Source organism: Acanthaster planci, linkage group LG21 (genome assembly GCF_054643075.1).
Source record: "Acanthaster planci isolate LZ-2023a linkage group LG21, COTS_SCS, whole genome shotgun sequence".
NCBI classification, from domain to species: domain Eukaryota; kingdom Metazoa; phylum Echinodermata; class Asteroidea; order Valvatida; family Acanthasteridae; genus Acanthaster; species Acanthaster planci.
This window is the reverse complement of record NC_141797.1, coordinates 2,906,380-2,920,477: the sequence shown is the minus strand read 5'-3', so window position 1 is coordinate 2,920,477 and position 14,098 is coordinate 2,906,380. Positions and strand designations below refer to the sequence as shown.

Sequence of the window (14,098 nt, the reverse complement as noted above, 5' to 3'; positions counted from 1 at the left end):
TTAATAATACTTCTTATCAACACAATAATTGATTTCGTTTTTTCCTGATAACAAACGTGTGCCTGTATTTAACAGTTCACTTCCATTTCTGTGGAGTGTATTCTTTCCGTTTGCCAAGTTGAAAGGAAAGAATGGTAATTATTGCAAGGGCCGAGAGAGAACTCAGACAATCTTTTAGACTTTTCAGCGGTTCACTTTTATTTCCCATGAAAACTGATTGCAAAAGTTAAAGAAACTGCTGTATTTGAAGACCCCAATCCCTGAACCTGACGTCTGTTAAACATTATATACAATCGGGGAAAACATAAAATAATCTGAACTTTTTAAAGGTGGTACCATTGTTTGGCATAAAATTTATTCAAAGCAAAAGTAAAACCACGGAGCCAAAGTCTATACGTTTGACGAGTGTTTGCTACGTGTATAAAAACTCCTTGCTGAATAGTGGTGCGTAATGCCACATAGAGGTACCGTAAGCATTAGTTGTGATATCTTACTGGAGGTTTCTTCCTGAATGAAATCTACACTACCAATGATTTGCCTTCATAATGTCAAACGTACACAGGTATGAACTTTACCCACCGTTCTGTAGAATTAAACTTACCTTGAATTCGTTGCAGTTATGAACCACTTAACGGTAAAGATTTGTACTTTGAAAAAGTAAAGATCATGGACGAAGTTTCCTTCTCAGTTATTTGGAGTCGTTATTTGCAAACTGTGCAGCCAACTGTTAAGTCCACACGGTAACAAATTTAAGCCATGCATTTCCGTGTTTGAAAGCGAGGTTCCCTTTGGCTCTGGTGACGCCCTGAAAATAGGCCCCAAAATGCTTACGCTGACCAAAACCCAATTAGACTGAATCCTGAAAATTTTGCGGCCAATAGAGCATGGCATTTATCGGAATTGTCGTGGGATGCAATGGAAAGAAATTTAACTTACATTTCTTTTGAAATTTTGATAAAAATGGGCCCTAAATGCGCACTATTTCCTAAGAAGGTGTAGCTATCCGTTGTGAATTACGTGTTGTTAGTCCGGAATACATGTTTGGGGATCAACTTTGTACTGAATGCCTGAACTCTCAATATCCTCGTGATTCCCGAAGTAGGACCTATGAATAGTTTGGAGCGGTGCTAACTATGCCCTTCTGGAATGAGTTTATGTGGTATACGTTTTAGCATAGTCCCCTTATCCCAGTATAGGTTGCCTTGGGGCACACTCTTTCAAATCGCGTTAGTTGCTAAAAATTGTCTTTTGTGCTGAAAATGGCACTGGTGAATTTAAAGTCTAGTTACAGTCACAAAAGCGTGGATAGACAGGCTTGGCCTACCTACTCATTTTAAGAATTCAGTCGACATGTCTGCTGAGTTTGGTCGCTCATCGGTAATCCGTCATCATAATTAAGCTCAAACCGCTCTATTCTAACAACGTATATCGGCAGGGGACTGCATGCTTACGATAAGAGCTCTTTCCGTGTCTAATTCGCAGGGTTTGGGAAAAAATGAAGTATTCATTGCTTTAGATTCCAGACTATTGAAAAGAAAAGCACCCCCAGTGACCCGACACGTACCAGAGCTGTCGCAGGTAAACACCGCGCGCAGCCGGATTTCACAAAGGAAGCAAAGAGTTCAAAGCTTTGTGAATGGAATAGAGACAGCTCCATGTACCTGCTAGTGAGATGATTGCGTATCAAACAATGTCAGCTTTTTTGCTGAACTGTGCAATACACAGTTATAAATAGCAGTTGAACTACCGTATATATCGTGTATATTATGTTGATTGTTCCATCTATCAAGTTTAAGTGCACGATTTGTTGTATTTTAGTTAAGAAATAAAACATACTCCGTTCTTGTGCAGTTTGTAGTTTCGGAAAGGAAGCTCGCACAATGAGACTTGGTGTCGACGTTTCCGTGCAAAACCGTGTTGAGTCGATCATTCTTGGACAGTGCATTTGTAAGGGTAGATTTTAACTTTACCGGTTCCCGCAAATGAAAAATATTGCGCCAATAATTATTGAGGACTGCTTCGACAAATATCACGTGTCTGCAAGAGAAAAGCGACGCACAAGTGTTGCCGACGGCTTCTGTCGTGTTTCAGTCCAATAACCCAGTTTATTGTTGTTTATTTTTTCCCCTCTGAGCCCTTACCTGCTTGGATTGTGACTGGTTTTTCACTTCCACGGGCAAAATTCCTGTTTATAATTTATTTAATTAAACGACAAGAGGTTGTGCAATGGAAGTTGCTTGTACAAGAGAACATTTCTGTCTCACATAGGAACAAAGCCTTATCGTACGCTTTTTGCATTTCGCCCTTAGGTTTAATCCCAGGTAATTTATACAACATGCTACACATCATTATAGTATACGAGTGGTGTTTATTACATATTGAACAAAATGCATACGATTGAAATTGAATAATAGGCAGATATCCCTTTTCAGAAGTTTGCAGCAGATTTTTCTTCTTGCCAGTACTTCAAAGATTATAGTCTAGTCGTTAATAAAACGAAATGTTTTTGCATGTAATAACACGGTAAATAATGAACGAATTTATGCATTTCAGAGACAGTCTTCTTTACTCAAGTGAGACTGGGAAAGTAATATTTCAACACTTTTGACTTGTTACACGAGATTACCACGCTCATTAATTAAAACATTGATCCTCTACGAACTGCTTTTCTGGGAAGCCTATTAAGGTTGTATGCTGTCAATCTGTATATCTCAAGAACATCTTGGTGAGAGTTGGGATACCTTTAAAAATGGAAGCAAAATGGATAGCCTTTTTGTGGAAATAAAGTATGCATTGCCAACGAGCTTAGACCTGAATTTGTTACTTTTTTCAACCACATAAAGTACGTCTTCTGGCAGTTAATTAAGGTTCTGACTTGAAATAAAAATTTGTATCACGTCATTAAAATTCAGTTCTGTTATAATTAAAAAAATTATTTTAAATACCTGTACCGATGGATGTTGAGAGATTTGAAGCTGGAGCGAAGAAGGACGTAGGGGCAATGAATTTATACCGACTACCTTCAATTTCCCCAATTTCCGCCGACCATTGACCTTGACAGGTGTACAGACGTTAGTAGCTGTGTACTGTACAATCAAGCGTTTGTTGTCCTTCAAATCCCAAAATTCCGTCAAAAAGAGAAGTTAGAATAATAGGAAAATAATTGCTTTATTCCCACACAGCTATCTATGGTAAAAAATGAAACTTGCTGTAGTTGCATTCAACTTCTGCTGCAATAAGTACTTCCTAAACATGTCTGGATTCCTCGTGTGCCTGACAGTTAGGATGAGTCCAAGACTAAAGGATTTGTTGAACTTGGAAAGACCAGAACGTGGCCGCCTCAGGCAGGTAACAGGTAAAATGTATAAACATGGAAAATATTTCAAAATGCACAAAAGAGTGTCATTTGAACAGTGAACCAGGGTTTTCTTATTTTTCCTTGCTTTCGTGACGGGAATGCATTTGCTTTTAATAAAAGCAAAACCAGTCTCTGTTTTAGCATTGTTTGCAGCAAATCTTCCAAAGCGGCATAATTATTGATCCAAGCTCTACATACAAAATGCCTTGAGTGGTAACAGAATATGTATTTGATATTAGGAATATGACCTTAAGGTTACGTGATCAAAAGTACCAGTTTTTATAAAACCAAGATCAAATGAACAAGTTCTTAACACCATGAATTAGCTTGGAACTACTCTTGTTTATTATTTTGAGGTGCCATCATGCTGCATGATCTACTTTTTATACGTATTCAATTGATTAATTTTCACGTGAATTTAGATGATGTCTTTCAGTTTCTTTCAATAGATACAGTATTTAAACCGCAGAATTTTTAAACATTTGGCGACTGGGACAAATGAATATCAGGCCCAACTTACCAAAACAAAGGATAACTGTATTTATTAAAATTGGCTAAGCAAATACATTTGTAGGGAAAGCAAGCGTTTCAAAAATCTGCCGAGACTGTTTTTCGATGCTAGACATTTGCATCCGAAAAGGCAAGACACGCAACAGTGTAAATTTATTTCTTTCAATTTTTTTCAATAGATACAGTATTTTAAATCGTATAGTATTTTGAACCGTACAGAACACATCTCAAAACCTACATCGAACAGAATTAACGCCAATAACTACATAGATAGAACAGTACACATAGATAGGAACAGCACGTCACCTATACAGGACAGCATGGAGGGCTAAGGAAATAAGAAGTGCAGCAAGGACTGATGAGCAACCACAAGTCGTGGAGGACTCGTCAGTAGCTTTGGATTACGCAAAGAGGAAGCAGCGACTTGAGGCAGAGCTCCAGTTAAGAATAAGTCACTTGCAATGGGAACTGGACTCGTTAAGAGGTTTCAACTCAGGACTGAAAGATAAGCAGTTGCGTGCTGAAAGGGTAATGAAGGAGGAGTCGCTGCCGATGGGACCTCGGCGCTTCGAGACAGTAGGAGTTATTGGGAGTTTGGGCCTGGCATCGTCGACCCTTGCGAAGGGGTACAGGTGGACGCCAGAATCAAGGACAGAGTTCTCTGCGGGGACTTGGCTAGTGGCACCTACCAATACTCCCGCAAGCACTTCAGTGTCTATGCACACGGTCGACGCAACAAAAGGCTGGTCTGTGGGGATAAATTTCACATTGGGGAGCGCTGAGAAGTCTCAAGGTGGAGAGAGGTCAACTGGTAGCAGAACTGACCTAAATAGGCGAAATGCGAGGATTGAATCAAAGGAGAGTTGCAGGCAGGTGGACAGACAAGACGACCAAAAATCACACCCGATCGGTACAATGGGAAGTCTTCTTGGAGAGACTACATTCAGTATTTTGAAGCGTGAAATCTGGCCAACTATTGGACAGACAAGCAGGCTGAAGTCTTCTTAGCAGCGGGTTTTCAGGGGGCAGCCGTCAAGGTGTTGTCGTCTAGGAGAGATATGACCTACCAGGATTTAAGGGAGAAAATTGAGGCCAGATTTTGGCCGGGTCAGCTTGCAGAAAACCACAAGATGGAGCTTCGTTACAGGCGACAGGGACCTAAAGAGGTTTTGAGTGAATTGAGCGAGTCAATCAGGGAATTGACAGCGTTGGTAAACCCGAACTTTGGGGACGACGACAGAGACCGCCTAGCGAAGGGCCACTTCTCAGATGCGATTGAGGATCCAGCAATAAGAGAGGGGACATTCCGTGCTCGTCCAGAAACTCTCGACGAAGCAGCAAGGGTGACAATGGCCACAGAAGGATTCCTGAAGGTGGAGCAACAGAGGAGTGGCCAGAATTCAAAATTCAATAGGATGGTAGAATCGGGCAATGCTGTGGAGGAATTGCAGAAACAAGTGGGACCCCTCCAGAAATCTCATGCGAAAACTAATGACACAGCGGCCGGTTTGGTGCGAGATGGTGCCAGAGGTAAAGGAGACACCCAACTGCGGAAGGTTGAAGGTCCCATAGGCGCCAGTTATAGGAGACGACCTAGGGAGGACGTTGTTTGCTTCAGATGCGAGAGGACACTTTGCGCGTGACTGCACATACCCTCCTGCTAAGAGGAACTGGACGGGAAACGACCGGTAGCCTACCCTGAGGCCCAAGGGGGGTTGGAACCAGCGAAGGGCCGAGAGACAAGCAGCCATTAGATGACAAAGGGAACGGAGAACCCAGAATGCCAATAGAGAGAGCGAATAGGGGCATGTTTGTGCCAGCAGAAAATACGGGGACAACAGGTGAGGCTTCTGGTGGACACCGGGGTGATGGATACCTTTCTGTCGTCAACATTGTTCCACAAAATACCGGCAGAGAGAAGGCCAAATCTCTCCTCGGGGGGTTCGTGTATCAAGAACGCAGATGGTTCACATATCAAGATGTTGGGTAGCGCTTGGATCGACCTTCAGGTGGGGAGGACGACGTATTCGATGTATGCGACATTTGGGCATTTGCTGTCGGTGGATGGAATCCTGGGCATGGATTCCTTGTATCCAACATGTGGCAGTTTGAATTTCAAGATGTTTGAGCTTACCATCAACGGGGAGAATGTAAAGTGCAGTGAAGACCGTGGGGCGAATATTTGCGTCAGGGTTGTCGTCGGGAGGACGACTCGGGTGCCGGCTGGCCACAAGGCGATTCTGCCAGGACATGTAGCGGGGAGGAACACGGTGAATGGACCAGGGATAATGGAGCCAGTGGATCGTAGTGAGATCGCAAGTAAAGGGATGATTGCGGCTCGGGTGGTGGTGTCAGGCGACCAAGAGGTTTTACCGATTCGTGTGTACAATCCCGGGAAGCGGGAGTGTGTGATACAAAGTGGAACAATGGCAGGTTATTTAACACCTATAGGTGAAAAGGAGGTTGAGTGTGTTCCAGGCAAGCGGCCACAGCTCAATTCAATTCACTTTATTCTCCACACAATTATTGTAGTAAAGGAAGTACAAAGAAAACAATGTGGATGGGGGTCCCCAAAAAGCAGCGCTTGTGGAGTAGGGACTCCCGTATACACTAACATACAGTCAAGATACAAACATGTAAAACACACAAGAGCAAATATACATGTAATATTAACATAATGAAAAAACAAATCTGTAGCCCAGTGGAATAATCAATTACAAATATGTAGTTAGTAGAAAAGTCTTAAATTTTACTTTTAAATAGTGCAGCAAATAAACCGGTCCCTTACCATCGTTTACTCCACGTCTCAGCTTAAGTGCGCATGTTCAATGTGACTGAAAATGAAAAGGGACTTTTCTGCCACCAACTGTCTCTAAATCGAGTGGCCAATACTGCAGATACATGTGCACAGTTTAGTCTCAACATAATATAAATTAGATTTGTTGACGCTGATTGTATTTGCCATTATTGTTGACGCTGAAGTATGGGCACTGTGGTTAGCCCAGGTGGTCCTTACTGCACTACGACTGAGAGTCTACGTACGACTACGAATAATGTCTGTAGTCCACCCATGGAGGTAGGAAACAACCGTGGCCAACCTGGTCGACTGTTGAGGATTAAAATTATTGCGTTTAAGCCTGACCTCTGCTTTACCAACAACGCCCATAGGTGGCAAACTACATTTCATAAGCACTTACCTTTTAAATAAGGGCCAAACCTGTCCTCTTCGTTTAACGGACAAGCTGCTTGCAGCGATACTCGTACTCGGACTCACTTCAATTCAAAGCATTGACGAAAGTAAGAAGTAGTCTGGTTCCCTGACCTGAAGGTCTTTACTCCATTGGAAATACGTGTAGACGCCAAAGTCCACAGACCTAACCGTAGTTCTGGAAGCCCGTTTTGATTTTTGGACATGACCTCAGTCTGTGCCATCGCTGGTTCCAGTCGGCATGCTCAGAGTCTCCTCGAAAGGCTTGGAACCAGCTAAGACTAAGCCAGAGCCACTATAGTAACGCAGTGCGCACGCTTTAAGCCATCCGTTGCTTGCGACCATGCAGGCAATGAATGCAAATAGCCTCGCTCATTCTAAATGTAGGGGTATTTTAATGTCCTGTTGTTTTAAATCAAAGGAGAAGGTTAAGGGTCAGTTCCAATGCAAACAATCATAATGACAAGCATGTGTACTGTTGCACATCCGCGATTCCTCTTGTGTTACAATTTCCCTGTAAAATGGACATTCGCACTATTGCTATCTCACACATCCCTCATGACGAATAGATGAGGCAAACAGAGCAGTCACCTGCGGCCGCTGGCGGGATTTGGCAATACATTTTATGCTATTGTTCTGGCGGAACTTGACCTTTCGCAGTAAAACCGAGTGAGAACCAGCACTCAATCCAAGACAAACTAAAAGCCACCGTGCAAAATCTTTATAAGGTTATCTAGATGTTTTTTTTTTCTTTTTCTGCTGTACGTTGACGATTTGATAACAACTCTAAAATGACGTCGTTAAGACGTCGTGTGTTTCACGTATTGCTTGTTGAAGACAATATTTCAGATACTAGAGGAAAAAAGACGTCGTTAAGACGTCGTTTTCTCCTTTCACTGTATGTGTGGTACCGACGATTTGATAACGACTGCAAAACGAGGTCATAAAGAGGTCATGTTTTTTTGTGGTCATGGTTGCTGAAGCAATGTTTCTAACGGTGGATAAAAGACGTCTTTAAGACGTCGTTTTTTTGGTTTTTTTTTTGTCACGATCACTTTACGACACACGACCACATAACGACCACAAAAAGTCGTGTGCCCACTGGGTTATGACCATATTTGGTGATATCTGTCCATTTCAATCCCCGCGCCGTTGATACCAGGGTTTCATTAAGCAATTAACTTGCACGTACGTTTAATGAAAATTCTTAAGTCAAGTCTAACATCTAATGAGAAGATCTGCATGTGTCAGACTGAAGCACACCCTCGATTGTTGCAAAGGGCTATGCTGGTCGGAAGAGTTCAATTTGCTGGTAGCAACGCGACCGTAACGCGTGCATTTCATAGTCATTTGTGAACCAGCTAAGTACAGTCCTGGCCAGAGGAGCCCTACTTAAGAAACTTGCACCCTCTAGCCTGGCTCTCATGCAATCTTTTTCTCACGTTAGTGCATGAAATGAAAACAAATGTTCACAAACAAGGATACTTAGGAACGACATTGCCGGAAGTGAAAGGTTGTTGATCAAATTCGTTTTGAACCCATATCCATGTGACCTTCTTGCGATATTTGCTTGAAGAACGCAAAGATGAAATTCTGACTTGAGTGTTTCGTGAAATAGATTCAGTTAGGAATCATCCTTCCAAAATTTCTTGGACGTGACAAGCTGGCTCCGTATAAATTCTCCATTCGGCAGGCCGCACAACGTGAAGGGTTTCAAAAGCTCTGTTATTACGTTTTCCATCGAAAGCTCGTTCTACCCACTCTGGATTAATTCATTACAGAACTCGACATCATTGAAAGGTTTAGTTACGTGGGCAAGGAACAAAACCGCACAACATTTGGCATATACACAGACACATCTCTTCCATTACAAACATCGTTACAGAGATGAGATAATAGGGGTTGAATCAACATGTAAATATACGTGTAGTTATTCTACACAAGGAAGCACTGTGAATAAAAATGTCTGTAAAAATCTTCGGGTTTTCCGGGTCTAAGTTTTACCACATGATGTATGCCCGTTGTTCGAGTCACGTGCGGTTGTTCATTCAATTTATCCACGGATGCGAGAAGGCAAGGTCGTCCAAGGTTAGGAACAGACACTAGCCGTTGCATGTATATTAACCCATGTATAGTTAAACACAGCTATTGAATGCTGGAAAATTTCTCCTTCATTTTCTCAGGAATGATATCAACGAAACTCATTTATCACACTTAGTACGACCGAGCAATGGTGTTCTGGGATCATCTGGGCCTGTCAATGGTCCTGTTTGTCGTCTCCATTCTGCAAATGGGTAAGGTAACAGTAATAAGTAATGTTGAAATAAAACCAGGAACTACAGGCGAGGCTGGCACGACCAATTTGTGTTTCAGGTTCCGTGTTCGTGGCTTTTGCTCCTTTTTGCTGAATACACACACGGCCTATTTCTTAAACTGTTTAAAGTGTTAGCAGTACATTTATTGCATGTTGGCAACAAATGGAATCCCAGGTACACGTACATCAAAATCATACGTGCATAGTGAATTTTGTTACAACAATATTGGGAACTGCTGTATTTTAATTTTAACAATTATACATAGTCTAAATTATTACCAACATGTAGGGGGAAAAAGAAGCACTGTGCTTTTGGCTTTCCCTATTTTCACGAACAATGGTTCAGACTGGACGAGAAACATAAGACAGAAGACATGCGACATATAATATAATCCACTGACAGGACAGACTACAGTTAAGGACAGATGTGCTAGCTGTTGAGACAAGACCTTTAAAGAATGGAAGTAGGTTGGCTAGATTACATGATCTGATTGTCTTTATACAAGCTAATAATATAAGTTTTGAGTTTCCTAGTAAATGCATTTAGCGTTGAGAGTCTTGTCACATCTGTGATAAGGTTGTTCCAAAAGGACAGACAACGTGAGATAAGACTGGTTTTGGAAACAGACGTACAGTTGTAACTGACACAAAAGTTGCCCTTATAAGGCCTTGGATACACTTCTAGTTACATGAGAATGTACAGAAGAAAGAGTTATAAAACAGTCACTGAAATAGCGAGGTTACAAACCATGTTTGTACTTAACATGAATTTACCAAAGTTCAAATTGAAAAGGTCTGATATTTTAAGTATTCCATGTTTCCTGAATAACGACCCTGAGTGTGTTAGATAATCTGTTTTTGATATTGTTCGGACGACTTTCTTCTGAAAAAGAAACAGCCTGTTGCATTGAGAGGTCGAATACCCCAGGAAAGAATGGCATACTTTAAATAAGAAGAAAAGAATGAGGGTATTATACAAAGTCAAGCGTACAATTTCCGGTAAAAAAAGTGTTAATCCATTCTTAACGCCAATATTTTTGGAGATTTTTGTACATAAAACGTGGATATGTTTGCTCCAGGTTAGATTCTCATCAATATAAACAACCAAGAATTTAGTACTTTTGACCTGGTTCAGTTTAGTCATGAAGTAATACCCTATTCCCCGAGCTGTTTGCTTTGGACTGCAGTGCATAATAGCATGCCTGTTATAAAGTTTCTCCAGAAGACACTTGTTGAACCATTTTGTCGAGGTGTAGGTTTTTTTTTTCTTGTTTGGAGATCTGCCCATGTTATGAATGTTTTTAAACACACTTTTTGTGTAAATTTTCGAAGACGCACTTTCTGTGAAGATTTTCTACACTTTTTAATCCACCCGTAATGACGTGTACATGTGTATCGAAATGTGTACTTGAAAAACATTTATCGTAGCCACACTTTTCCAGGGTTGTGAGGGCGCTGTTGCAATGATGTTATTCTGGGAAAACAATGTTCAGTCTAAAGATTCGCTGTTCAAATTGTAAACCTGGAGCTGCCAACTGGTAATACGGTCTAAAGAGTGTGTTTCAGTTTTAAACACAATTTCGTTATTTTTGGGCCGACATGTTTGGATGCTAAACAATAATATTCAGTGGCTCTATACAACCCATTAAAGTTTACCATGCTTAGCATTTAAATACATGTATGTTTATAAACTGATAGCACAAAAAATGTGTTTATTAGCTAAATATAATGTTTTTGCATAATACCATCAACTACACAAGCTGTGCATTTTTTGTCGACGGTCGAATTTCGCGTTTTCATACGAGTTCCAAAACATAATAACTCTCTACACTTTAAAATACGGGCATGCAGATTTCCCTTAAAACTTGCTAAGACTAAAATGAATTACTTTAAACTAGTCACCTGCGACTAGCATAGTGTTATCAGTACATCCATGCGCGTCGCACAACGTTCTGCGCAGCTGCAGAATGACATACTCGTCTTTTGGATTAAATTGGAGACCTTCAAGTGAGGAAAGTATTGCAACGAATTCAAGATAGAGGTGAAACAAAATAATCTGTGACTGCTTAATATGGGACATGGTGTTTTAACACCCCAGAAATCCATGCCATGGCACTGTCATATTTTAGGTCCTGGCTATTTCTCTTACGGGATTCTTTTTCATTTGTCCAGATACGATGCACTTTAGTAAAACCTTTTGTTCGTGGGCATTTTTCTATCTGCCCTCAGAAACTTTACACACTATTGGAATCGATTTTAAATTCATTGAACCACAGATAACTGAAATTTTGAGCGTGTAAGTTTTGCATCTTAAGTTAATCTGTGTCAAACTTAAAGCCTTGTGGAACTATGTAATTAAGTAGGTGTTGCGCACCTTACTCTAACCTCAATAATGTCTGAGAAAAATCTTTTTAATATGTGAAAATGCCTTTACGTTTGTTATTTTATTTTTCGTTGTATACTATTTATAGCCACAATATATACAAAGAAAGTCGCTTAGCTATATTTTTGCACATGCAAACCAGAAAACATATGCCTAAGACAACGGCAGGTTGTCGTTTTATCGTGAAAACAAAGTTTGTCCATGTTACCTTGTACATTTGTTCATGTGTCTCTTCTACTTCTCTTGCCTGGAAAGTCTGCATTGATTTACATATGTAAACACCACTCAGGAGTACATACCAATGATAAGTAACAGCTGTAATCGTAATAAAAATTTGTCCTTGTTTCCTAATGGATTCAGTCACTGGTCTTTTCGTTTTCCGCCCGAAATATGTAGTTTCGCAAATTCAAATCAGGAAGAATTATATGCCCAAACCCCTAACAGCTTCAAAGAAAGCAACAAGTTGGAAATGTTGGCTGGTTGAATGGAGTTGTTTCTGCGTTTGAGTACATTGAGTTTTTATTCAGTCCCTTCCCAAGAATTGAGACCTGCATTTGAATTGATTCAACACATTAGTACTTAAAAACCTAAATCGATTAGCCTTTTCATTAATAAATGCGGACAAAAAGTTCTGTTTACAGGAATGTGGTTGGACATTGCCTTAATTTGGACAACTTAAAAAAATGGTCGGGAAAACTGTGATGTCAATCCATTCTAATGACCACTGCATATAATGTGGTGCACAAGCAGTAGAGGTTAGTTTTAAGCACCTGAATAACCATAGTTGGCCAAATATTTTGTACAATACCTTGCACGATACTTCCGTTGCCAAAGGATGAGGAGGTACTCATTGGTAGGGTACAGTGTTGATGAAGTGAAGACCTTTTCAACCGTACATTTCTATATCAAACCATATCTTAATACACAGGATTATCTCTCGATTTGCGGGGCAGTGAAGTCAGACCGACACAGAGTTCTGTCCATAATGTTAACCCCCTGTATGCCGGGTTTGCCGTGGACCGAGACCTCGGTACCATATCACACACTGGTAAGTGTTAAGCGGATCCTACTTTAGCTAACTTGAAGTCATAATCATCTCAGTTTAAATGATCCATTGGCTTAAATCTGTGCTTGAAATGGGGGATGGGTGGGGAAAGTGCAGGGGGACGACTTGCCTTACCATGAAAATATGAAAGGGGGGGTGCTACACCATATAAGGGGCGATGTTTATGATAGAGATGTACATCCGTAGTGCATCGTGTGCCCGGAAGAAGGTCGTAAGCGCTTACGACCTTCTCCCGGGCACACAACGAACATGTGTCAAATGTATACAGAATCTTACGTCAGAATGGCAGATTAATGGCTTTACGAAATAATTTTCCCTTTTTAATGATATTGCAAAAGCTTTAGTCGTTAGGAAATCCTAAAAATGCTTCAAAATCCGCTTTAAATTTTTTGCTCATCACAAAATAGGGGGGATGATTCAATACCCCCACCCCCCAAAAAAAAAGTGGAGAGTGGGATATATACCCGCCCCCCTGGGATTTACGGCCATGGTTTAATCTAAAGCTCTTCAATTATTCGAATGGTCAGACTGTAAATACAAAATAAAAATACATTTCATAAAGCAAATACTAATAAGTAATTATCATGTACAAGCATGGAATTTTTCTGCAAGCTTATTCTGGAGGAGTTTTACAATTATTGAAGCACATATGAAATTATGATGCAGTCCACACCAATTCCCGCTGAGTGAGTAAATGACTACTGGCCTTTGTGGTGGTGAGTCTGTCGTTGTAAGGCTCAGATGACAACCAATTATTACTGAAGATGATATTTCAGAAAAATCCCGTTTTGAGACTACCAATTTGACTAGTCGTTCCCGCGTAAATTATTTTGTGCTTTCGAATAGCTAAGGATTCTAGATGTGGACCTAGCGCTGTTACTGAACTGTCGAGTAGACCTTGGTGTATCTTCTTACTATCTACTGAGTTCATCCTTGTCTATGACATGATTCCTATTCATTAAAACAGGTTACGACACTCTAGCGAAACGCACGAATCCTTGGTGGAAAGTGGACCTCGGTGGTGTTTATTGCTTGAGGAAAATCACCCTTGTTAATTCAGAGGATTTTGGCAAGTATTTAGGGAGCTCAGTATGAATTATATCTGGGTAGATAGGTGGGCTTGGTTGATATAGTCGTGAGCTGACAGGCTGACTTGCTGGGTGAGTTTAACATCAGATCATACAATACATTCTGATGTTAGTCTACAGTGCATAAGCAGACGTTGCACGTTTAGATTCGGATTATGGCAGCGGGGTAGC

General features: G+C 40.8%; 2 protein-coding genes across 6 annotated transcripts in view; one reads left to right on the top strand and one right to left on the bottom strand.

Moving 5' to 3' along the window:
• LOC110990563 (NACHT, LRR and PYD domains-containing protein 3-like) overlaps positions 1 to 7,167 on the bottom strand; it is a 22,176-nt gene extending 15,009 nt beyond the window's left edge. For 3 of the 5 annotated variants that reach the window (XM_022255613.2, XM_022255615.2, XM_087130976.1), the window contains exon 1: positions 602 to 782. The gene's annotated coding sequence lies outside the window, so the exon portion shown is untranslated. Of the gene's footprint in view, positions 1 to 601; positions 783 to 7,065 lie in introns of those variants that run through there. The other 2 variants (XM_022255617.2, XM_022255614.2) reach the window with 2 other exon arrangements.
• On the top strand, positions 73 to 14,098 carry LOC147795683 (fucolectin-4-like). Its single transcript, XM_087130981.1, has 4 exons — positions 73 to 562; positions 9,260 to 9,370; positions 12,702 to 12,821; positions 13,807 to 14,098. The coding sequence occupies exons 2-4, from the start codon at positions 9,307 to 9,309 to the stop codon at positions 13,932 to 13,934; spliced, it is 312 nt and encodes a 103-aa protein (XP_086987107.1). The 5' UTR covers positions 73 to 562; positions 9,260 to 9,306; the 3' UTR covers positions 13,935 to 14,098.

Coding starts and splice junctions, on each gene's coding strand:
- LOC147795683 (XM_087130981.1), top strand. CDS start 9,307: ATGGTGTTCTGGGATCATCTGGGCCTGTCAATGGTCCTGTTTGTCGTC. Junction 9,371..12,701: donor CGTCTCCATTCTGCAAATGG/GTAAGGTAACAG, acceptor CTTAATACACAG/GATTATCTCTCGATTTGCGG. Junction 12,822..13,806: donor CGGTACCATATCACACACTG/GTAAGTGTTAAG, acceptor TCATTAAAACAG/GTTACGACACTCTAGCGAAA.